The 24,117-nt window shown below is 46.6% G+C and overlaps 1 protein-coding gene and 1 pseudogene across 2 annotated transcripts in view; one reads left to right on the forward strand and one right to left on the reverse strand.

Annotated features, from left to right (window-relative positions):
• ASTN2 (astrotactin 2) overlaps positions 1–24,117 on the forward strand; it is a 598,062-nt gene that overhangs the window by 333,768 nt on the left and 240,177 nt on the right. For both annotated transcript variants that reach the window (XM_090021411.1, XM_090021412.1), the window contains one exon: positions 16,859–17,025. In XM_090021411.1, coding sequence (XP_089877537.1) covers positions 16,859–17,025 — 167 coding nt within the window. The remainder of the gene's footprint in view (positions 1–16,858; positions 17,026–24,117) is intronic.
• On the reverse strand, positions 8,078–9,451 carry LOC149855459 (uncharacterized; annotated as a pseudogene).

Consider the following 24,117-nt stretch of genomic DNA (forward strand, 5'->3'; position numbering starts at 1 on the left):
TTTATTGGACAAACTTTATAGTTGGAATTTCTCTTGGTCATTAAGTGCTCAGACCTGAGGAAGGTTGCTTGGGGCCGGAAAGCTTCTCAGATGCATACATGTATGTATATATATATCTATATGTATGACTGCAATACAAATATCATCTCTCTTTATAGCTCAACAGTATATGCAAGTATATGTGTGCATCTGTTTGCATGTGTATGGGACCCTGGTTTTGATCTGCTGTCTCAGAACTGTTATAATGCAGATGATAAATCATCTCTTGGGACACGGGTTGAGTAGGGAGTTTAACCTTTCAGCCAACTGATATCTTGCAACTTGGAAGTAGGTCACAGAGTTGAGTATGAGCCATACCATTTCATGCAGCTAGTGCTGGACTTTGGCAGCCTAATAGGTCAGTGCAATTTGGGACTGTCTACGCTGCTCATGGAGTACCAAGGAAATAGTCTCTCTTGTTTGCTGGTTCTAGTGTGAGTGCACCTTTGAGATGCCATACCCAGAGCCGTCTTGCCACAGAACAGGAAGGTATGGAGGTACGTAATGCATGGTTCTGCTGAAACCATGCTTGGAACATTGTGCTAGGCGCATCTTACAACCTGAAAGATGCCGAGACATTGCTTTGGCACTTGAAGAATGATAAATGTGCTCAGGTGTTTAGAGAACTCAATTTTGGGGTAAAGAGACTGAAAGATAGCCACCTGAGCTGCAGATGCCTCAGAGGAGAGTGATCTGCAGAAGGTAGAAAAAAAAAGAGAAAATATATTATGTGCTTCAGGCCAAGGCTGCAGGGACAGAGTTGCCTTTGGACTTAAATCCAGAGCTAACTAACCATGGGCAACTGCATACAAACTGGGATGGTAATTGGGGTTAAATGTCCTGGGTTAGGGCAGATTCACCTGATTTTAAGAGATGCTTCATAGATTCATAGACACTAGGGCTGGAAGGGACCCCAGAGGATCATCGAGTCCAGCCCCCTGCCCCAGGGGCAAGAAGTCAGCAGGGGTCATAGGATCCCAGCAAGATAAACATCCAAATGTGTCTTGAAGGCATTCAAAATATGTGCTTGAACCACCTCCAGCAGCAGTCTATTCCAAACCTTGGCTTCGTGTAGTCATAGGTTTTTTGTGCTTTTTTCTCCCCTGGTGTGTTTTCTTGCCGCCCTCCCCAAATCGTCCTATTCATGTGATTCTGGCCTTAGTGACTCAGGGGCAGTTAATCCTTTTTCCCCTTTTAAAGAAAAGTTTTGATACTCAGGAGGGCAGCATTAGGCCCAGGTATTTAGCTAATTTGTAGCTGCCTTAAGAGCAACCATGTAACAATGCAGAACATTGTTGTAAATAGCTTAACCCAGCAGTTCCCAAGCTGGGGTCCACAGACCATTTATTAGCAAGACACAGAGAAATGCCTGGTTATATGGTGTTGGCTTGTCCTCTTTGTTTCCAGCTGTTACATCATATTAGAGAGAGCTGCAGATATCAATTAATTATTCCTGTAAGCAATCTCTGTAATTACCATGGGGACATCATGTGATTATCAACAGGAATGGGTTTGTTTGGCTTGCTATTAAGTGGGAAAAGGAGCTGTGTGCCTCCGTGCTGTGAAACTCTATGCTATAAAACTAGTTCAGTCTTGCCATTCTAGACATAGGGGGAAGAAAAATTAGCCACCGTTTCCAAATAGGCGCTTAAGCCTTAGCTCAGCCTGTCTTGAGCTAATCCTTCCCTTTCATTTCTTTTCCACATCATGATGATGGTGTATTCCTGACCTGCTGTAAAGCAATGCAGAAAAATGACTCAATTTAAGACTGTAACCATTGCATATAGATACAGAGTTTTCAATAAGGGCCAGACCACTGGCCCATCCATCTGGTCTCTGACCTCCAACACAAGCCAGAAGCCGGTGTTTCAGATGGAAGCAGATGGGGCGTATAGTTAGAAAGGTGCTAGCTGAAAACACAGAATTTTTATTGTGCAGGAAGTCCAACATTTCAGAATTTCCTTTCACTGCAAATCAGCATGAAATGATGACATTTCAATATTTACTACAGAATGACAATTCCGAAATATTTTATTTTGGAACTATCAGAGCTCCTTTTTCTAAATCCTTCATCTCAGTGAAGGACTAAACATTTAATTTCAATGAAATAAAAAAATGTCATCCCCATGATATCATTTAGACTTCATTATACTGCACTCTGTTATTACGACACAACTTGACATGACACGGCACGACGTGATACGACATGACAATGGAAAAAAAAATGTAGTGGAAACAAAATGGTTGGATTTTATGCAAACAAAACATTTTATTGATTTCCCTGTGAAACATTACATCCGATCAATGTGTCCTAGTGATACGTTCAATGTAATCAAATCTGCATTTTCTGAAAGCTGTTTGTCAAGATTATTTTTTTTGGTTCACCAGCTCTAGTACTAAAACACCCATCCATTTTTATAGAGATATATGTGTGAGACTCTTCCCAGTCCCTGTAGTTCTTAGCTGATGACCTTAAGTAGAAGAATACTATTTAGTGGTATTGTGGTAGCATCGAAGGGCTCCTATATATGTACACGATTAATCGTGTCTACTGAAGCCTGGAAACTAATGCACTCTAGCAGCCTCCAGCATCACATGCATCACGGTCCCCACGCTGAAAAATGGCAGTCAGGTGTTTTAAACTAAGGCTCATTCAATAAGCTCTAGTTCAAAGCGCCCCACCACTATTTTTCAGCGTGGGGACACTGATACACGTGACGCTCTGGGTGCTTTTAATTAATTAGCGCAGCTCTCAGAGGTGTGCTAATTAAAGTCCTCCTTCTCCCCACTCACTAGCACACACACACACCTCCCGGAGTACGTGTAAAAATGCCCTAAGAGCCCCAGGCTTGGATTAGAGTCCCACCATGTGAGGCACTGTCCAGACACAGGACAAAAACATCGTCTCTGCCCCAAAAGGTCTGTAAACTTTGATTCCTGGTATTACTCTGAGTGGCCCCTGATATTAGAACTGATGAGAAAAGTATCTAAGTAGGGTTAGCAGTAACCAGTGGAGAGTTACCAAAAGTATCTGGAAACTTTTCAGAATAGTCAAGAAATGCAAAGCAGCAGGCATTAACGAGAGATTACATGTGCAAAGAGGAGAGGGGAAACAAGCTCTTTGGATGGATGAGTAGAGTGACTGTCATCACGGGGGTGAGTGGCAGATGAAGAAGGCAGAGGCTGGCATATTCCATCAAGCCCAGAGCAAGTCTTGCATGGTTCGTGATGCAGTGGGGATGTGATAAAGGTGGGGAGTTTAACCTTGGCTTCTGTGACATTTTAGAGCTGTGCAGTGGGATTGCAGGATGTGGGCCCCAGTGCTGGTTCAGGAAAGAACTTAACTATATTTAAGCGTAAGTAAAAATAAATACTTAGTAATATAGGAAAATGTGGGGGTGGGGGTTGTGTTCCCTCCTGGTCTAGAGAGTTAATAGAAGCTGTACCAGCCCCAGCAAACCTCCCTCCCGGGCTCAGCCTTCACTGACAATTTAAATGGTAACAACAAATATTTTCTCTCAAGCCCAGCTCTCCCAAGGGGAGCCCCTGCAGGGCCTGTCTGGCTCGGACCATCTTTCCTTTTGCTCCCAAAGGAGGCTGCAGCCATACACACATTTTGATTGCAGTTATTTGGACCTGCTGGTCAGCGTGATTCAGCAGAAGTCACCATGCATCCTTGTGCAGGGTTCAAGCACGTGAAATCAGGGTGCCTCACTGGACGGATTCTGCATCCTCATGGGGATTTTAAGTCTGTCCACCAATTTGGTCTCTGTGGCATGGAAACGCACCGTGGTGTATTACAGCTGCCTTTGTAACATCTAAATGGACTGTGTTCTGATCCTTGGGAGGAAAGCTGACCATGGATTTCAGATTGGCCTAATTTCTTCCACTCAGGGTATTTGCATGGATTCGTTTAGCCTCACACAGATGTTGGAGCTAGGCAAGCCCTTGTATCCTCATTCTGAATTTGGGAAAACTGAGGTGCCGGGACAAAAGATTTGACTTCCCAAGATCATGCCTACATTTATAGCAGACCCGTCCTGCAAGTGGGGAATCCATTGTTCTGTTTCATTTCCAAATCCTTTACTGATCTCCCTGTGATTGTCATCATGGGGGAGTATGCCGGAAAACATGAGATATTGTGATTCATGTTTAGAAGCCTAAAAACCAGATGGATTTGATTATCTAAAGCTAAAATAATGACTGATGATTTTAAAAAGGAAAGAGGGTGGGGGAAGGAAAGAAGTAAGAAAAGACAATGGCTGTTATTTGAGAAAACAGTTGCAACATCTTTCCCTCTGGAACGAGTTTACCCTCCAGGGGGTCCTGAATATTAGTGTGTAAAAGCTGCTAACAACACAGCAACAGCCAGCTGTGGAGTTTAGCAGACATCATTACTGTGAAGAGGGAGAAAGGATGGGATGGGATGGAGTGGGGGTGCCACTCACAGAGGTGGGAGATGCAAATGATTTTTTTTTTTTGGTGTTGAGTAGCTTCCTTTCTTGATGAGAAGCCCAGAGGCAGAGGAGGTCTGAATGACTGGGTCACAGAAGTGATGAGACTAGAGAGCAAGTGGCCTGTCATTTTTTAGCTGGAGATCCTTGGGGAGAAAGGGCTTTTGGAGAGAGAAGGACTAGAGATGCAATTAGGATGGAAAATACTGGCATGACCTCTCCCCTTGAGAGTATGAGGTGTTAGTACAGAGCTGAGAAACAAAGAGGTTGCATATGGCCTTTTCTGAGCAAGCTGCCAGTCCCCCAAATATCCTATTTGAAATATATAACCCATGCCCCATGATACCTCGGGTCTCTGCCCCATATCCCCTGTGTTTGCTTCTGAGTGATAGCTGGAGCACCTGCACAATGATCCAAGGCCATCCTGGCTTTCTCATTTGCAAGGGAACTGCTTTGCTGGCTCACAACCTGCAATAGGCTGTGGATGGGCTTGGGATGGGGGAGCAACATGGAGGACAGCTGCTCTGCAAACTGGCAAAGGCAGCAAGCAGTGAGTGTACAGGGGTAAATAACCGGGGTCTGTGGTGACAGACGTGTTTCTCTCAGGACAGAAGCCCATAAGGCACTGCAAACCTTTCTGGCAGAGTAAGTCCTGCCTTAGAGGCACTTGAAAAAAACAAACCTTAATGAGGACTTGTAAAACTGTGCTTTTTCTGATGGCCACTCTGCTAACGAACTAGAATTCAAAGCATTTCTGGACAGATGAAAGATACATTTCAGTGTTAGTAGCATCTTAAATATAAAATGAGGTCTGATTAATTCTGGAGCGTTTTACCTTGGACACTGTCCCTTCTCTCGCATTAGGGGGATTTTTCTTTTTAATAAAGTAATCTTTACCCTTGTATACTGCCTACATGACTTATAGGCCTGCAATTTTACAGGGGCCTTGTCTTGGCTTCTAATGTCATATCTGCAGTCGACTGTAGACACAAATGAAGGTACGGGACGTCCGGCTTCCTAATCTGCAGGTGCTGTCAGACAGCTTGATGCCTAAGTGTTGTGCATTGCATCTCTGCAACACCGGGCCTGTATTTCATAGCTCATGCAAATGGGGAGGCTGTTCAACATTTGGCTCTAAAATATCTCAACATCTCACCTCCTCACGTTGCAGCTCGCCAGTGCATGGAATTCTGCTGCCCCGGGATAGCGACAGCAGAGGTGCAGTTTGCAAGGTGTGCTCAACAGAACTGGGCTGCGTGAGAAGGAGGCAGGAGTTTTGGAATGCTAAAATTCAGCCTCACAGCACCAATTCCAACCACGTTCTGGAGGACAACTCCTCTGGCTTTGGCATTTCTTCCAATGAACAGCCAATGCTCTTTGTGCATCACGGAGGGTGATGGTGGCCAGCAACCCTGTTCTCTCGGTCCAGTGGGACTCTTAATGGGAAAGCTGATTTCTTCCAGAGGCAGGAACTTCTCAGGAGCTTGCTTGAGATGGTGCAATGCACTCCCTGAAGACCTGCAGACTATCATAGGCCAATCTGCCTTCTGTTCCAGGTATGGAGCCTTCTGATGTGCACGTAGAGCAGTACATAGATTAAAAAACAGCAGCAGAAAAGCAAACCGCCTGGCAGGTCTGTCCCTGTGGGGAGAAGATAAGAGGACATCCACACATGACAAATATTATTCACAGTGGAAGTTGTTCAGATACTACAGAGATGACTGTAGTATAAGGACTTAGCCAGACGGGATCAAAACAGTGCTCCTTGCAAGGTGTTCCTATTGTGCGATGATGTTTTTCCATGTTAAAAAACCTCACCCAGGGCACCTAATGCCACAGCTACAGGCCTATTTGTGGTTTCTCATGTTGGGCACCTACAGTCCCAAATCAATGTTGCACGTTCTTCTTACTGGGTTCATTTAGTGAATTTAATGCTGCCAAAAGGGGCTTTCCTTCAAGACTGACTTCTGCCCGTCTACAACATAGCTTTGTCAGCAGCATGGCGGTTCTGTGCCCTATAGGACCACCATTTTTCATAAGAAGTTAGTTCAGTTTCCCCTGTTGGCTTTTCAGAGGCCATCAAGAATTGGGCTAAGCAGTGCTAGCTTTGGTGGTGTTTTGATGCCAGGTGGACTCTTCTCCATTAGAACAGGGTAGCCAATCTGCAGCACATGTGCCACAAGTGGCATGGGCAGCCTCTGTGTGTGGCACACAGTAGATCAGGGAGGGGACAGGAAGCACAGGGGCAGATGGGGCAGAAAGCAGAGCAGTAGATCAGACAGGGAGCACAAGGCAGGAAGCAAAGCAACAGATCAGGCTGTTCAAGCAAAGCAGAGGAGCTTGCAGGGAGAAAAATTCAGAGCAGCAGATCCAGCAGGGGAAAGGAATTGGAGAAGCACTCAGAGAGGGTGCAGGGCTAATTTGTGGTATCCCTGCTAAAAATGTTTGCCTTTACTATGTTAATAAATGGACAGAGACCAGCAGTTCACTTCAGATAGGGCACTGAGAAACCGTTGACCACCCTCTAACTAATTTGACTAAAACCAGTGACAGATCTTTCTTTATCAGGTTCCAAAGCTCCTTATTAAAAATGCTCTCCAACATGTGTCTTCTGGGAAAATAGCAAAAATATACTATGCATGTGTTATCTAAATATATCTAGACACACAAACATATTTAATGCATTTGCATCCTGTTTCAGAGCCAACAAGCAGATAAACTCACTGCCACTGCACAAATTTTAGTAAAATAATATTCCCTGGCCTGACACCAGCACTTCTGCTTTCATTTCAAACTAAGGAGGGGTTCATGTGGTGGGCTAGATGCCTGTGGGCATAATACCTAGGAATTAGCTCAGGGGTTGTTAACTCTTTCACCAAAGACCAAATCTGAGGCAGTGATCAAAAGTAGTTATCTTGTGCTTGCTCTTTGGTGGCCTATATGATAGGAAGTTGGTGGCCCCATTCTAGCTTGCAATGGGCTAGTACCTACATTACAAAAAGTACCAGCACAAAAGGCACTTATACTCTCCCCTCCTCTATAGCTTTGGGTAAGAAAGAGTCTAGGTTTGCCTCACAGATAGATGACTTCCCCTGTTTCTCCCATTGCCATCCATGGGTGAATGAGGCAAATTTGCCCTGTTACTATCTAGTTTGTACCTGCTCTGTGATGCATTTCAAGGCTGCATCCATAAACTCAGACTTCTCTGGGCTTTTTATTTAAGGTCCTCTAGGGCCATATTCCAGCAAAATGCTTAAGCACGTGCTTAACTTTTAAGTGTTGAAGCCAGTGGGTCTATATTCCTTTGCCTCAAATTAAGTGGATGCTTAAGTGATTTACTGGATCAAGCTAGAATTGCTCAGTGACTTAAAGGGGGTCTGCGGTGGTTTTGTGCTCTTCCTGGATAGGATAGAAGTGGGAAGCCAGTATGCAAGAATGCAGATCAGTGAAAATGCAAATGAGTGGCAGTGAGGGTCAGAGGGTGAGAGACAATGGGTGAGAAACAGGTTGGAGGGTGGGGGAAGGGAAATGGCGACCTGGTGATAAAATGTAGCTGGTACATTGTAGCGAGGTTACCTGGGATATCAGATGTCAGGCAGGTTATAATGTGCCATAAATCCAGTGTCTATATTTAATCCATGATTTGTTGTATCCAGGAGGTTGATGAAGTGAAGTTCGTAAGCTCGTCTGTGAAAGGTGTTCTGTAAATTCCCTTTGAGAATTAGAATGGAGAGATTGGAGAGGGAGAGATTATCTTGTGAAAAGTGGGCATCTACTGGTAGTTGTACGTTTTTGTCTTTGATGGATTTTCGGTGTGCATTCATTCTGGTACACAGTTGTTGTTTGGTTTCTCCTACATATTTTCTATCAGGGCATTTAGTGCACTGCATACGGGGTGAGATATAAAACATTTGTGGAGGTGCAGATGTAAAATCCAGGAATGCTAATGGCTCTGTTGCAGGGTGTAGTTACTGTGGGAATGATGGAGATGTGTTGGCAGGTTTTACATTTCTTGTTATGGTATGGTCTGGATCCATTTGGTGTGTTTTGGGCCACAGGAAGTTTGCTTCTGGTGATCAGTTTGGCCAGGTTTGGTGCTTGTTTAAAGGGAAGGTTGGGTGGTTCTGGGAAAATCTCTTTAAGAAGTCACTCATCTTCTAGTATGGGTTGCAATTGTTTGAGAATTTTCCGTGTAGGTTCCAGGGAGCGGTGGTACATCATAACTAACAGTGTGTAATTCATGGGGATTTTCTTTTTGTACTCCAGCAACTCCTCACATGGTATTCAGGTGTGATCTATCTCTTTGGAGGAGTGTCCTTGTTGGGTGAAAGCCCTTTTGAGATTTGTGAGGTGACACCTGGAGGTATTGTCCTTAGTGCAAATTCAGTGGTATTGTAGGGCTTGGCTGCATATAGTAGCATTCTTGGTGTATTTAGGGTGATTGCTGGTTCTGTACAGAGATGTTTGTTGATCTGTGGGTTTCTTGTATATGGTAGTTTGTATTTTACCATTCTGGATAGTGATCACAGTGTCTAAAAGGAAATGTTGCTGCAGGAGTATTCAAGAGGTTGTCTGATGGAGGGGTGATGATTGTTGAATTTCTGATGGAAATCAATCAGAGATTGCAGGTTTTCAGTCCAAATTATGATGATGTCATTGATATATCTTAAGTATAGCATGGGTTTGATGGTGCCGTCCTTGAGGAATTCTTCTTCCAGGTGGATCTTAAAAAGGTTGGCATATTGTGAAGGCATTTTTGTGCCCATAGCTGCGCCCATCATCTGGAGGAAGTGTTGGTTATTTAAATTGAAGTTGATGTGTGTGAGGATGAAGTGTATAAGTTCAGTAATATCTTCAGATCGTTACTCGGAGTTGTAATTTTGCTCTTGTAGACGTGTAAGGCAGATGTGGATGCCATCCTGGTGTGTGATATTGGTATATAAACTGGTAATGTCCATGGTGGCTAGGAGGGTGTTGCTGGAAAGAAGGTCCATGTTTTTAAGTTTTCATAGAAATTCTGTTGCGTCTTGGACAAAATGTGCCCTTTTGGGTGATGAGAGTTTTTGGGATGGATTCATTGAAACCTGTATTTCCTCAGTCAGGGTTCCTTGGTTGGATACAAGTCTGCCTGGGTTCCCTTGTTTGTGGATTTTAGGGAGCATGTAAGAAGTCCCCAGAGTAGGTAGTGGTGGGATCAAGTTTTGTAGTTTTTCTTGTGGTTCAGATGGAAATGATTTCACGGTAGTTTTAAGGTGAAAAGGGGAGTCGGATCTTCCTCTAATTTTTTGTAGTAGGTGATGTCAGAGAGTTGTCGGTTGGCTTCTTTTATGTAGTCTTCCCAGTTAAGGATAACTACAGCTCCTCCTTTTATCTGCTGGTTTGATTACTGTTTGGTGGTTGGATCTTGGAGGTTTCTGTGGCCCTTTTCCCTGAGAGGGAGAGGTTGATATGGCATTGTGTGTTGTTGATTATTCCATTGTTCGTTCTTTCCCTGAAGCAGTCGATATAAGGGTCAAGGTTTGAATTTCATCCACTGTGAGTTGTCCAATCTGATTTTGGGTTTTTTTTGCTTTTTGGGGGGTTGATCTTTTCCTCAATGTTGTCAAAGGATGAAATGTTGTTGGAATTAGATTCATTTTCGTTGTGGAAATATTCCTTAATGTGGAGCTGTCAGAAGAATTTGTCTAGTTCTCCACATTGTAGTATTGTATTAAGGTGTTCTGGACAGAAATGCAGGCCTTTAGAGAGGACAGAGGTTTCTCCCATGTGGTTTTTAAGAAGTAACTGAGGACTTGGATTCACATCCATGCTGCTGACTGCCTCCAGGGCTGGCACAACCTTTCCTCAGCACCAGCTACCAGTGCTTTGCAGGAGAAGCTGTGCTTTCATCTCTTCAGTCTCTCCAGCAAAAGAGGCTGCTAATGTTCAGAAAATGCAGCAGAACCATAACATCGGGCAGTTTACTCTTTACAGAACCAGTTTATTAAATATTCTTTTTTAAACTTAATAACAGAAAAAGGAAAAACCCTGTCAGGCAATTTAGCTAGAGAGTTAGTTTCCTCTCATCAGCGGGATTTGTGTCAGTAATGAAGCATTTCTTATGTTTCCAGTGACCCCCTCACCTATCTCATCACTAATGAGCTTTGTAAGTGCAGACGGAAAAGTGTGCCTTAGCTCACTGAAATAAACAGGGACTGGTCAGCTCGTTCCTTCCTCTGAGAAACAACCCAGTGTGGTTTTTAGTTGCTGTTTCTTTAATCTCTCCTTAAAAGAGACCCCTTGTGCCTCCTTTGTCCTGGAGTTAATGGAGGTGAGTCTAGGCAGAGTCACTTTGTTCCTGGCTTATTGGTGAGGCCGAGGACCACGGAGCAGGAACCGGACAGTTTGAATAAGGGCCCAGTCAGACCTTGTTCTTGATGTGGTTTTAGCTCACGAATGCTCGATGAATGGGCGTTTTTGCTGCTGTTGTTTGCTTGAAAGCTAGCAATATGATATGTCAGTGCAAGTGGTTCATGTGGTCTAGAGAAGTGGTTTTCAACCTTTTGTCATTTGTGGATCCTTAAAAAAAATTAATGGAGGCATGTACTCCTTTGAATTGCAAACATGGGTATTCATATACTTTTGATTGATCATAGTCATCTTTTGAGGACCCCCCAGACATAGGTTGAAAACCACTGGTCTAGAGGGCCAAGCAGGTGATGCAAGGGCAGGAGTCCTGGGTTCAATTCCCAGCATTGCCATCCTTTCGCTATGTGACCTTGGGCAATGTCATTTGAAAACAGCAATTCCATTCCGAAAACTACCAGTAGGTAAAAATAGCACTTTCTTATTCAGCATATCTGCTCTCCGTGCATATTCAGAGCCCTTTCTGCTGACTGTAGTGACAAAAATAGAGTCCCTTTTTTTACTCCTGTTAGTCTTGCATTGCCAACGCGGGTAAGGCAGAATGAGCTGGAGTCTGTTCCACTCTGTGCATCATCAGCAGAAATGTTTACAGTGGTAATCAGTTCCGCCTGTGCAAACCTATTGATGGCAGTGGAGTTGCATGGTTGTGGATGTGGGTCTGATTTAGCCTGCAGAAGATTTCTGGTGGCAGGTGATGAGCAGGGAAGCAGGAATCTAACTCGTCTCTGAGTTCCCAAGTAGATTTTGCAGAGCCGGGGATCAAGGAATGGAAAGAAACATGTCTCGGTATCTACATTGAGAAGACTTGTGAGACAATAAACGTGGACCCCAAGGTTACCAGTTTGACCATCACTTTTCAGAACAGAACTCTTCTCCATGCTGTTTCTTTCCCTGTAAAATGGGTCAAATCCTTGCCCCACCATCTGGGTGGAGAGGGTTACCTTTTTTAGCTGTTCATAAAATTATCTTGGATCTTTGGATGAGCAATTCTCTACAAGTTTCAAGTGTTCCTTTGAACTTCGGAGGTTTTTGGTCCTATCGGTTCTGATTAACTTAGTCCCAGAGGTTGGATCATTGTTTTTCAGAAACCTACCTAGCAATTTGGTGAAACTGTTAACCTATATGGAGAAAATAGAGTAGATGCTCTTAGTATTACAGTTACTGCATGAAGTCAGCTGGCTGGCATGGTTACGGTGCCTTACCCTGCCTACTCCTACCCTGTGCAGCTTGGCTTTTATGGATGGTCTGGTAAAGGTTGTGTCACCAGTGATAGCCCAGATAGAAATATTGGCTGAGTGGGCTATTGATTTTATAATCATTTTCATATGCAACCCTCCCCCACCCGTGTCACTGCAAAGGCAGATCACAGATTGAACTGCGGTTGAATTGATGTGGGATTGATTAAAACTCACAGTAATTATTGGCTCGCTGTTGCCCAAGCCAGGCAAATCAATGTCAGCAATAACGGATATGGTTCTTTATTAAAGCTCAGAAAATACTCATCCAGCACTGTGTGTGTATAAGCCCACCCAGGAGCAGAGACCTACCTTCTAGAGCTGTCTGTAACATGCACGTGCAACCTGGGGGCTCATAACCATATGACCCATGGCCACCCTTTCCAGGTAGCCCCTGGCTGAAGGCAGCGTGAACAGGGTAACAGCAAATCTGACCAGCCACAGACTTTAGTGACAAGCCAGCAAAGTTCTGTGTATCTGTCAAGGAAGATGCAAGTACATTTACAGGGGCCAAATCCCTTGAGACGCTGAGTAATTCCCATTGACTACAGAGAAACATCCATAATGTTTCCACAGAAGATGAGGATGCTCAGTACCTTTCCGGATTAGACCTTGTATAATAGTGAGGTGGTGTTTAACACGGGTGAAAGTAGTTCAGATAAATGCAGTCCCTTGCCTAGGCAGCCATCCAGTTCATAGCAGATTGCCTTACACCAAGGACCCCACTCCCAGGGGGAGAACATAGGTTATTTTCTGTGTATCCTTTGGAAGCCCTGCTCCTCCCATCTCTTGGGACAGAGACCAAGAGAAAATCTCAAGAAAATTCTTGGAGACTATGTCCCCTCATCAGAGCTAAATTTGCCTGGTGTGAAAGTGGATCATGGAGCTTGTGGTAGCTTTATGGCTCTTGGGACTCTGCAAGGCCTGGGACTGCCAGGTGTAATCCACGTTCCCTGTGGCCAGTGTAGGTTGCCCTCCCTGGCCTCTCTTGCAAGAGCCAAGGGGCTGGCACGTCAGCAGGTATAAACTAGTGGCACATCAGCGGGTCTAAACTAGTGACACATCTCCACTGAAGTGAAGGGATTTTTGGCAGCTGGGATTTGGTCTAATTCATCATGATACCAACATGAAGGCAGAGACTATGAAGGTTGCCTGTCCCCAGGTAGATGGGTGTATCCCCCATTAGTAGCATACACGTTTAGGTCCCACTTTAAAAGCTTGAGATGTTAAGGAGCCCACTGCTACCTGGAACACTTGGCTCATTAGTTTGGTCAACAGCATCTCCTGTGTTTAGACCCAGAGGAGCTAGGCTCAGTTCCTGCAGGTAGTTCATCACAGCATGAGGGAGAGTACCCCACCCCAGGCAGAGTTTACCCTCACCACAAAGTACAGAAGGGACTAAGAGATTCCTTGCCTTTACAAAGTGATCCCTTGACCCATTTCCATATACAGGGTGTGTGTGTGTGTGTGTGCGTGTGTACCTAAATCAGCAGTTTTAGCAATAACATATCACTACGGATCTACATAGAGGAACCAAGATTCCCACTTCTTTGCCTTGCATTCATTGCTGCTTCCCTCTCTGCCCCCCTGGGCAAAGATAGCCATCTCCCCTTGGTCCTTGCCTCACCTATTCTGTATCCAGAGAAGATGATCTCCAGTGCTTGTAGCGCAAAGCCCCAAGCCTGTGTATTGTGCCTTGCTGAGAGAACTTCCTGCTGTACTGTAACAGCTGGTTTGTGAGCTGGCTTCCCAGAGCCCAGGGCTAAGGCTGAGGGAGGGACTTTATTTTAGAAATTTCACAGCAAGCTATTTACATTCCATAATTAATGCATATTAGAAGGCATAATTACAAATAGACACAAACCATGCTTCCTGGTGATTAAAATATCAAGCTGGGGAAATGTTCTGAGGAGCGGGCTCCAACCAGAAAGTAGCTGAGAGTGTGTGGGAAGGTGCCTCAGGGTGAACCTCCAACACTTCAACCTCCTGTTAGCTAACTCAGCCTCAGGGAAGATGGCAGAGTCTTTCTGCATAGGCAGGAGAGAGGGCTCCTACCTCCTTACTGCGCTGCCTTCCTCAGAGTCACCACTGCTGCTTCAGGAGTGAGGGCAGCAGGCAGCAGCTCATGAACGAGTCTGCAGTCTCCACAGGTGTGATCCTAAGGCAAGAGTTCAGATAGGATGTAACCCAGGGCCCCTTGAGGTCAGTGGAAGGACTCCTGTTAACTTCAGCAGGGTATGGCTCACAGCCCTGCTGGAACAGTTCAGACCTTATAGTTAGGAGTCTCTGTTTCAACCGTTCCTGCTCATCAGCATTCATCCTGCCCAGGAGGGAGAGAGGAGCTAAAGAAGGAAGCTTAGCATATAGGGATCAACCCAGGGCTTCTGCAGCTTCAACATGCCTGCCACTGCACTCAGTTAACCCTTTGGTCCCTTCCAGGTACAGTATTTGTCTTTATACCTCTTTGCACAGGACCTATTACTCTCTCTGTAGTGCAGAGCAACTAGAAAGGGGGTGCGGGGATGCATTCGCTCTCTCACAGCCACACCACACAATTATTCTGAGCCTATTTTTCCAGACTGCGTAGCACTCGCATGAGGCAGGCGTTCTCCCTTTGCATCTATTGTCACTGTGTGGACCAAAACAGCTCGTTGCGTCATCTTCCTCCTTCTCTGCTTCCTTGTGCCTACAGAGGCCTGCAGTTGCCAACGCTTCCAGTCCTTGCTCCTTCCCCACCACTGGACTTGTCCTCACCCTCCCTGCCTTGTGGACAGAGAAGGTTTCAGATTCCAGTGCCATTCCCCTGCCTTTGCTGCCATGTATAGGGAGGTCTGTCTCTCGGTGCACTTTTTTTGCACCGCCCCTTCTCCAGGGACAGAAGAGAGGAAGCCAAGTGTCCATCTCTCTCTCAACAGCTCAGCTGCAGGGAAGGCCACAGGGGAGGGTGGAGAACTGTTTGGAAGTTCATGGCTTCTACCATCTGCTACCTCTGCATTTGCCCTGCAGGCAGGCTGCACCTCCTCACCTGCATAGGAATTTATAAGTAACCACTCAAGTGAATGACATTTTATTTGGAGAAGCTAGCAACTGGGGGGGGGGGGGGAGGGGGGAAGGCTAGGGCAGAGGGCAGGAGCATCTCATTAAATAGCTGAGCAGCTCCAGGACTATTCTGGTATTTGTCTCTGCAGTCAGAGTTCACCTGTTGAACAGCTAAGAGCCTGATGACCAGCCATCAGTCAAGCCTGGCAGCTTGTATCCGGAGAGGAGCCCCGGTGGCAAGCAAAAGCGGGAACAGTGATCTCCTGAACTTTTATTAATATGTACGACATTTTGCTCCCATGGAAAATTGATTTTCTTTTTTAAGCACAAAGTATAGCGGTTTTATAACCTTTCTTCTGCTTGACAGAGGCCATTTATAACCTGCCTTCATTGCTACCTGTACAAGCTGGGGTCTAACTCATCTTCAAGAACGCCTTAATGCATTTTTAATTGTGAGCTGTTCCTAGGCAAGGTGTTTTTTTTTTTTTTTTTCCCAAGGACTGACCTGCCTTTTTTGTTTGGAGGGTGTGTATGTGCGTGTGTTGGGAAGGTGTGGGGGGGGGCATGTGTGGCTGAAAGAAAATAATTAAGTAACAAAGGTGGAATGGGAAAACACTTTCATCTGAGTGACAGCTAATTGATGGCATTTGGTGCTCACTTGTTTTAATCTTTGGCGACAGGAAAAGCCAAGTGGAGAATTGAAATTAAAATGGAGAACCAGGTCCCTGGCTTGTTGCAAATCAGCGTAGCTCTGTTGACTTTGCTGGAGTGACTCCAGTTCTCATCAGTCGAGGATCTGTTCTCCTACAGTCCTCCATCTTCCCTGACAACCTGGAAGGGGCTGTGCTGCAGTGGCAAGAACCTCTGCACAACTTTGCTTGCTACAAAGATGCATTGAAATGCTTCCTTTAAAAAGCAGGGCTGAGGATCATTAATAGGAGTAATGATAAGCACACATGTGTGAGCTTAAATGAATGACTAATACAAGGCCTAAATTCCCCCTGATTTCAGTAGAGCCATGATCCAATTCACTCAAAGCCTCTTAATTGGGATTCCCTTGGTACACCATGTTCCCATCTTTTTTAGTATCAAAATTCTCATTCCTGAGTGCTAGGAGGCCTTCTGGGGAGATGCCCCCAATGCAGAATGGCAATGTGAGATGGGGGAACTCAGCATCTCATGAGAACAGGCTATGAATGAAATGTGTGTGAAGATTTTTCCAGTTGTGCTGGTCAGATCACATTGCGGGTGCCTGCTTTTAGCTCTCTCGTGCACCTGAGGCCCAGAGAGGTGAAATGATTTGCAAGAGGTAACTCAGCCGCAGGACCAGGAGCAGAACTCAGGTGTCCAAGTGCAGTGCTTGTTTCCATCCATGAAGCTCTGCTGACTCCTCAAGTATATGAACCCATGGAGACTTGAATTCAAGGTTGCATACAGACTCCTTTTACACTGATGACAGGAAGAATGTGCCATTGATGTAAGGAGATGTGACTCCAGTAGAGCTGAGCCTGCTTACCCCAGTCAGGAATTTAGCTCCCTAGGGTGAAGAGTTACAAGGGAACATGGAGCCATCTCCTTCATACTGGTTACTTCCATGTGTCTTGCAGAGAAAATGCTAGGCCCTGGTCCTGGGACCTCTGAGGGTAAAACACACCAACTACCTTACCAGGTTTTCTCTCACTGCAGTGCCCAGAGGAGCTGAGGCCCATGAAGGATGGCACCGGCTGCTATGACTACTCCAAAGGGATTGACTGCTCTGACGGTTTCAATGGTGGCTGTGAGCAGCTGTGTCTCCAGCAGACCCTTCCTCTGCCGCATGATCCCTCATCCAGCACAATCTTCATGTTCTGTGGGTGAGTTTCTTAGAACGGTTACAGCAAAAGCTTTTTCTCTGGGATTTTCCGTGAATCAACTCGACTGGATCGTTGCTTTCCTCTCCATATCTTTCCTTTTCCTTGGATTTCTGTTTGTCAGAGTTGTATCTGGATAGCCATCTCTCTCCATTTATGTAATTTGACATGTGTGGCATGGAGGGAGTAGCAAGAAATATAGTGGACCACAGCAATGCACATATGATGCAATTAGCCTACATATAACTATAGTTGTGTCCCAAGAACATGTGCAGCCCAGAGCTTGCCTCTTTTTATACAAGTTACAAGTTATTGTCCATGTTGTGTGCCTCTGGGAAGCGGGCATTTTTCACAGGGGTGCAGGTATGGTCAGGTATGCTTACAATTTTTTAGGGCAAATGTATGCACATGCTGGCCTGCAGCAAACCACACCAACATAGATGTACACATGAGAACAGTGAATGCATATGGACAGAATATTCCCGTCTGATTTTTCTCCTCTGTGGGGGGATGTATCTCAATTAATCTTTGCTTTATAAATCCCAAAACATTTTCTTCCTGAGTTTTGCAGGCTTTGTTTGTTTGGGGCTTTTTGTGCTTTTTTATTATGTTTTTTTCTTATGCATTTCTTAAAATAGAGTTTCATCCCAGATTTTGGCCAGGATCCTGTAATCCTCTGCAATTCAGCGTTTTCTCTAAGGAGAATCTCCCCGACTATAGAAGGGAGCTCTGTGATTATCTGGCTTTATAGTGCACAGCTGCAAAATACAGCCATCCATTACCTGAGCCATCCTAAGAACTGCCATGGTTCAGAGGCTGTGCAAACGGTAGCACCCTATCAGTGCACATCTGTATATACATGTGCTCAAGATGCCATCCTTTAACCCACTTCAGTCCTTGCAGCTTCAGAGTAAAAGGTGATAAAGAGCCAGGGAGGGAGAAAGAAACTGCACAGTGAATGAAACATCTGAGCCTTATCATACCTTGGAGAGGAGCAAAAATTTATGGGGCAAGAAGGATTTGAAAAGAATGCACTGAATTATTTTCAGTGGGTTCATCCAGCCAGCTAGAGGCACTTATCTCCACTGGATCTGAGTGTCCACACAGAACAGTTCCTTATATGCATGCCACACCATCGCATGCAAGAAAGAAAAGGCACACGGCAGACTCCTATACAGGGGAGGCAGCATTTACAGTCCCAACCCAAAAGAAGTCTGAGGCCATTTTGGGACACATAAACTAGTTTCATAGTTGGTAGGGTCGGAAGGGACCTGAGCAAATCATCGAGTCCGACCCCCTGCCATGGCAGGAAAGAGTACTGGGGTCAAACCACCCTGGCAAGGTGTTCATCCAGCCTCCTCTTAAAGACCCCTGGGGTAGGAGCCAGCACCACTTCTCTTGGAAGTTGGTCCCAGACCCTAGCCGCCCTGACCATGAAGTAGCACCTCCTGACATCTAACCTAAACCTACCCTCTGCCAGCTTGTGACCGTTATTTCTAGTCACTCCTGGTGGTGCTTGCGGGAACAGGGACTCCCCCAGTGCCTGCTGATCCCCCCTGACTAGTTTGTAACAGGCCACTAGATCCCCCCCTCAGCCTTCTCTTGTGGAGGCTGAACAGGTTCGGGTCCCGTAGCCTCTCCTCATAGGGCCTGCCCTGCTGTCCCCTGATCATGCGAGTGGCCTCCTCTGGACCCTCTCCATGCTGTCCACGTCCCTCCTGCAGTGCGGCGCCCAGAACTGGACGCAGTACTCCAGCTGCGGCCTGACCAGTGCTGCATAGAGGGGGAGGATCACCTCCTTGGACCTGCTCGAGGTGCATCTGTGGATGCATGACAAGGTGCGGTTGGCCTTCCTGACTGCATCCCCACACTGCCGGCCCATGTTCATCTTGTAGTCAATGATGACTCCAAGATCCTTTTCCGCCTCTGTACTGACAAGAAGGGAGTTCCCCAGCCTGTAGGTATGGTGCCGGTTGTTCCTCCCCAGGTGCATCACTTTGCACTTGTCGGTGCTGAATCCCATCCTATTCTCATCCGCCCACCCCTGTAACCTGTCTAGGTCCGATTGCAGCATATCCCTCCCTTCTAGCATGCCCACATCCCCCCACATCTTAATGTCATCAGCAAATTTGAACAGGGTGCTTTTTACCCCCGCGTCCAAGTCACTGATGAAGAAGTTGAACAGTGTGGGGCCAAGGACCGAGCCCTGGGGAACCCCACTCCCCACATCCCTCCAGGTCGAAAATGACCCATCCACCACCGCTCTCTGGCTGCGGCCTTCCAGCCAGTTGCCGACCCAGTTGACTGTGTGGGTGTCGACACCACAGTCTCCCAGTTTTTTAATGAGAGCGGGGTGAGAGACAGCGTTGAAGGCCTTCTTAAAGTCCAGAAAGACTATGTCCACTGCTGCCCCTGCATCTAAGGATTTGGTGATCTGGTCATAGAAGGCCACCAGGTTGGTCTGACAGGACCTGTCTCGAATGAACCCATGTTGATTGCCTCTAAGCATAATCTCCCCTGCTGGCCCCTCGTGGACATGTGCCAGAATAATTTTCTCAAAAAGCTTGCCCAGGATCGAGGTAAGACTAACTGGCCTATAGTTTCCCGGGTCCTACTTCCTCCCCTTTTTGAAGATGGGAACCACGTTGGCCCTCTTCCAGTCCTCTGGCACCACACCAGAGCACCACGAGTGCTCGTACAGCTGTGCCAGGGGTCCCACAATGACCTCAGCTAATTCCCTCAGTACTTGAGGGTGGAGATTGTCCAGACTAGCTGATTTAAATACATCCAGTCCCTCCAGAAGTTCCCTGACTAGATCCGCACTAACCCTTGGCCTAGGTGCGCCTCTCCTGGCGCCTGAGGGGGACCCAGTGGGGGGGGACTGTTTCAGTCCCTGCTCAGGAAAATGGAGGCAAAGAAATTGTTAAATATGTTCGCTTTGTTGTCTGGTGTGATGACCAAATTTCCTAACATGTCCTACAGAGGCCCCGTGTTACCGAGTACCTTCTTTTTGCCCCCTTTGTATCTTGTTGTCTTTGATCCAGGAAGCTAGTCCCAGTCCCATCTCTGTCTTGGCCTTCCTGACTGCCCACCCTACATCCCCAAGCAACCATGGTATAGTCCTCCCTGGGGATGGCCTCTCCCTGCCATTGGGTGTACACCTTCCTTTTAGCTAGGAGACATTCCCGGATGCTTTTGGTGAGCCATGGGGGCTTTTTGCACCCTCCTGCCCCCTTTGATCCGTGTTGGGATGACCTCCCTTTGGGCTTGGAGGATCGTCTCCTTAAGGAGCGACCACTCTCCTTGGACACCTGGCTCCCCTCCGCTCTGGGACCTCAGTGCCTCCCCGACTATTTTCCTTAGCTTATTGAAGTCCACTCTCCTGAAATCTAGGGCTGCTGCCTTGCTGCAGGCCTTTGCCACCTTGCGCTGGATGGTGAATCCCAGCAGGTGATGATCACTGTTGCCCAGGTGGTCGAGCACCTGCAGCCCCCTCACCAGGTCATCACCCATGGCCAGCACCAAGTCCAACAAGGCATCTCCCCTGGTGGGGCTGTGCACCTCCTGGGTTAGATGGAGGTCCTGCATTTGTGCTAGGAACCTACTTGAGCGGTCAGACCTGGCTGACTGCTCTTCCCAGCAGATGTCTGGAAAGTTCAGGTCGCTCATGATGACCACGTCCGTTGACCTAACTACCTCCGTGAGCTGACTTAAGAATTCCTGGTCGAGCTCTTCCCCTGGGTTGGGTGGTCTGTAGTTAAATCCCTTTCCCCTCGACTGCCTTGTATTCTAACCCAGAGCACTTCAGAGTGCCCTTCCTCTGAGTCTTTGCTAATTGACAAGGATGGTTATTCCTCCTTAATGTAGAGCTCCACGCCCCCACCTTTCCTCCCTGTCCTATCCCTCCTGTACAGCCTATAGCTCTTGATATTCACTGCCCAGTCATGCGTTGGGTCCCACCACATTTCAGTGAACCCCACTATGTCCAGGCTTGTGTTAGCTAGCAGGAGGGTAAGTTCCTCTTGCTTGTTTCCCATACTAGACACAGTTACAGTAAGCAACCAGAACAGTGAAGCAGGGAACATGAGGTGTCTTAGTCCCCATCCTGAAGCAAGGCAAAGGCCAGCAGTCAGTGGTTCCCAGGCAAATAGGCAAACAAAGCACCCGCTGGGTCATGCATAGGCATGGCACATGGCAGCATGTAGCAAACAGCTAACTATGTTGGTGAAGAGGGGTGTGCATTCAGGAAGTGCAAAGCCATCGCCCTAAACAGAAGCTGCTGGGTTCACTGATAGGCTCCTGTTGTGCCAGGCCTTAGCAGCCATTATGGTCTCTCCATCAGTGAGAGATGCGTTTTGCTCAGTAAATGACATGAAGCAGCTGCAGCCCTATACATCTGTAACAGTTGCTCCAAAGGGCTTTTTTAATGGAAGGAACCTTGTCTGGAAGCGGGAGGGGAGGTTACAATTGTTTGCAACAACAGTGCTTCTGAATCCAGCCAGAATCTGGTAGGTCCCGTCTGGTTCAGAGAGTTGGAAAACAACCCCCGCCCCATTCCTGTCTCTTTGGAGCCTGCTGCTGTCAGGCTGGATGCTGCATTTCACAGGAATCCTTCATGCATCACTGCCCTAGAGTCACTTCAGCTACACAGGGACTGGGCCTCAGGCACCTGTGGTGTACACGCCTTACCCACTTCTCATTCCTTTCCTCTGGTCCCACTCACGCAGCACAAATCCCTTTTCCATCAGTGCCCAGAGAAGCAAGGGGCATCTTTGTATGCACATTCAAAATACCTATTGAATGGCAATGCACACCCAGCCAAGCATTCACTATTTTTCTGCCAGGGGTTCCCAAATGCAAATCACCCACCAGCTCCAGCAGGCAGAAAGGGCAGTATAGGCACTGTAGAGCAGGCTCTCTGGAACATCCTGGATGCTGTTTGCTTCTTGTCTGGTGGCTGCTACTGCTCAGAAGGGCACTTTGACCTTCAAGGACACATGAGTCATGGCTTGTGCTGCAGAGAAGCAGAATCCTAAAAGTGACTCAGAGGAACTTCTGTCAGCTTCTGACACATCCAGGTGCACAGACAGCAGAGACCTTGCAGAGCCCCAGTCATTCACAACTCCCCAGAGGGACTGTCTTTGTCAGCTAGTTTCTCCTCACTCCACCCCTTTTTCTTTTTTCCTTTCCTGGCTGGGCTGATTGGGTTATTAAAAGCAAGAGCACACAGCCTCATCAGCTCCAGCACAGGCTTTTCGGGATGCCAGGTGGGTTCAGCAGAAGATTTGGTCAGCAAAGTTCTTCCTTCCAACAGAATGTGTTTGTGTGTGCAGGGAAAGGCAAGGGGAAATGGCTTAGGTAGGCCAGACAGGCTCCACAGTGACAGGGACAGGGCAAGGTGTTGGCTTAGAGATTGTATAATCCTTCCAGCACCCAGCCAAAAATCAGTCTCATTTTTCTGGGGGAGTGTGTAGTGAGAAACAGTCCCTAGCCAGAGTTGTAATATCAGTCAAGTTAGTAAAATGAGTAGGAGGAAGGCAGAGCTATTATTTCCATGTCATCTGGGAGATGAGGCACGGGGACCACGAGTGGCTGACATGAGGTCACATGGAGTCTGTGGCTGACCTTGGTTCCAGTTCACTTCCTCAACCACAAAATTAGCTTGTAGAAGTACAGAAATGTGGTGAGCAGGGTTGTAGTCCTGTGTGTTTTCCAGATTTCAAGGAATCTGTCAGAGTTTGTTCAGCAGAAAAGAACAATCCTAAATTTAACTCACCCCTCAGTTCCTTAGTTTCTCTCCCCATTAATGGGTATAAGGCTATGATGATTAACCCCTGGGTGGGATTGCTGTCTCTTGGATAGGGGGCTTTTTCCTCTCAGGGTAGTGAAAGGTAAAGCACAGTGGAAGAATGGAAGTGTCACAACTAAAAAAGCAAAAAATCAGGAAGGGCAGCAGAGTAGAGAGGACATGGAGGAGAGGGCTAGCAGAATGCCATGTGAGAGGCCCATGTAGGAGGAGAAAGGGCCAAATGGTAGAATCAGCAGACCCTCGTCAACGTGGAACAGCAGCTAGGAAGGCTACCTGAAAGGGAAATTGGAATAAAGAGAAAAAGTTGTTAAACTCAAGCAGGTATAGACCACCAGGTAAGCACTCTGTTCCTGACGGTGTGGGTGGTCTTGCTGAATTGCATTTGGACAAGTTCCTTCTCCTTTTTTGGCATAATTTGCCCAAGTGTAAAACAGGGACAGTGATACTCTTCTGTGAAGCACTTTGGGCGTAATGTTAAAAAAAATGGGGGGTGGGCAGTGGGAAGAGAGGAATAATAATAAAAAAACAAAACAAAACACTTGGAGCTGGTTCATATGTTTCAGACCTGGCAGGGCTAAAATAAAAAAGGGGCAGCATCTCAGAACTTACTGTTACTGTTTGCTGGAGGGGCACCAGTGCACACGTCTGTACCTGTGTGTGTCTTTTGGCAGGATGTATGCGGGATTGAGATGCTGTTAAATAGACATTGTTCCTCAGGCCCAGTTCGCCCTCAAGCCCAACATGATTCATGTTGATTTCTTGGCATGTACTGCAATAGGTTTCTGTTTCATGCACCCACTGTTGCATGAAACCCACTGTTTCATGCACACAGTGGGTAGGTAGGAATATTAAGCTGATTTCTGTTCTGCCCACACCTGACTGAGTTTTGTACAACACGCTGTGTTGTGGCCTTAGCACTAGTTGCCCATGGACCCTTGTAGAGTCTACAGAGTAGACCGCAGGGGCGATGTGCAGGGCTTGCAGCTGTCTGTGGTGCTGAAGAGCATCATCCCTGATGCTACGAGACTAACAAGCTGCAGCTGTTAGGCTACTGGATCTGTCCCCAGCCTAGAGTCAAGACGATCAAGGCTAACACTATATACTCATATTTCATAAGGTTTCCATGTGGGGTGTGCCTGGTTGGTACATTTTAAAGTGTTATGGCTCCCTTATGTAGCTTGTTCCATTCCAGTTTTCCAGATCCCTATCTCTTCCTCCTAATCAGCCGGCTTGTTTCACTTCAGTTAGGCTTAATATGTTGGCTTCCTCCCTTGAGAAGACTCTGT

Source organism: Crocodylus siamensis, chromosome 11 (genome assembly GCF_052110815.1).
Source record: "Crocodylus siamensis isolate JL-2025a chromosome 11, ASM5211081v1, whole genome shotgun sequence".
In the NCBI taxonomy this organism is placed as follows: Eukaryota; Metazoa; Chordata; order Crocodylia; family Crocodylidae; genus Crocodylus; species Crocodylus siamensis.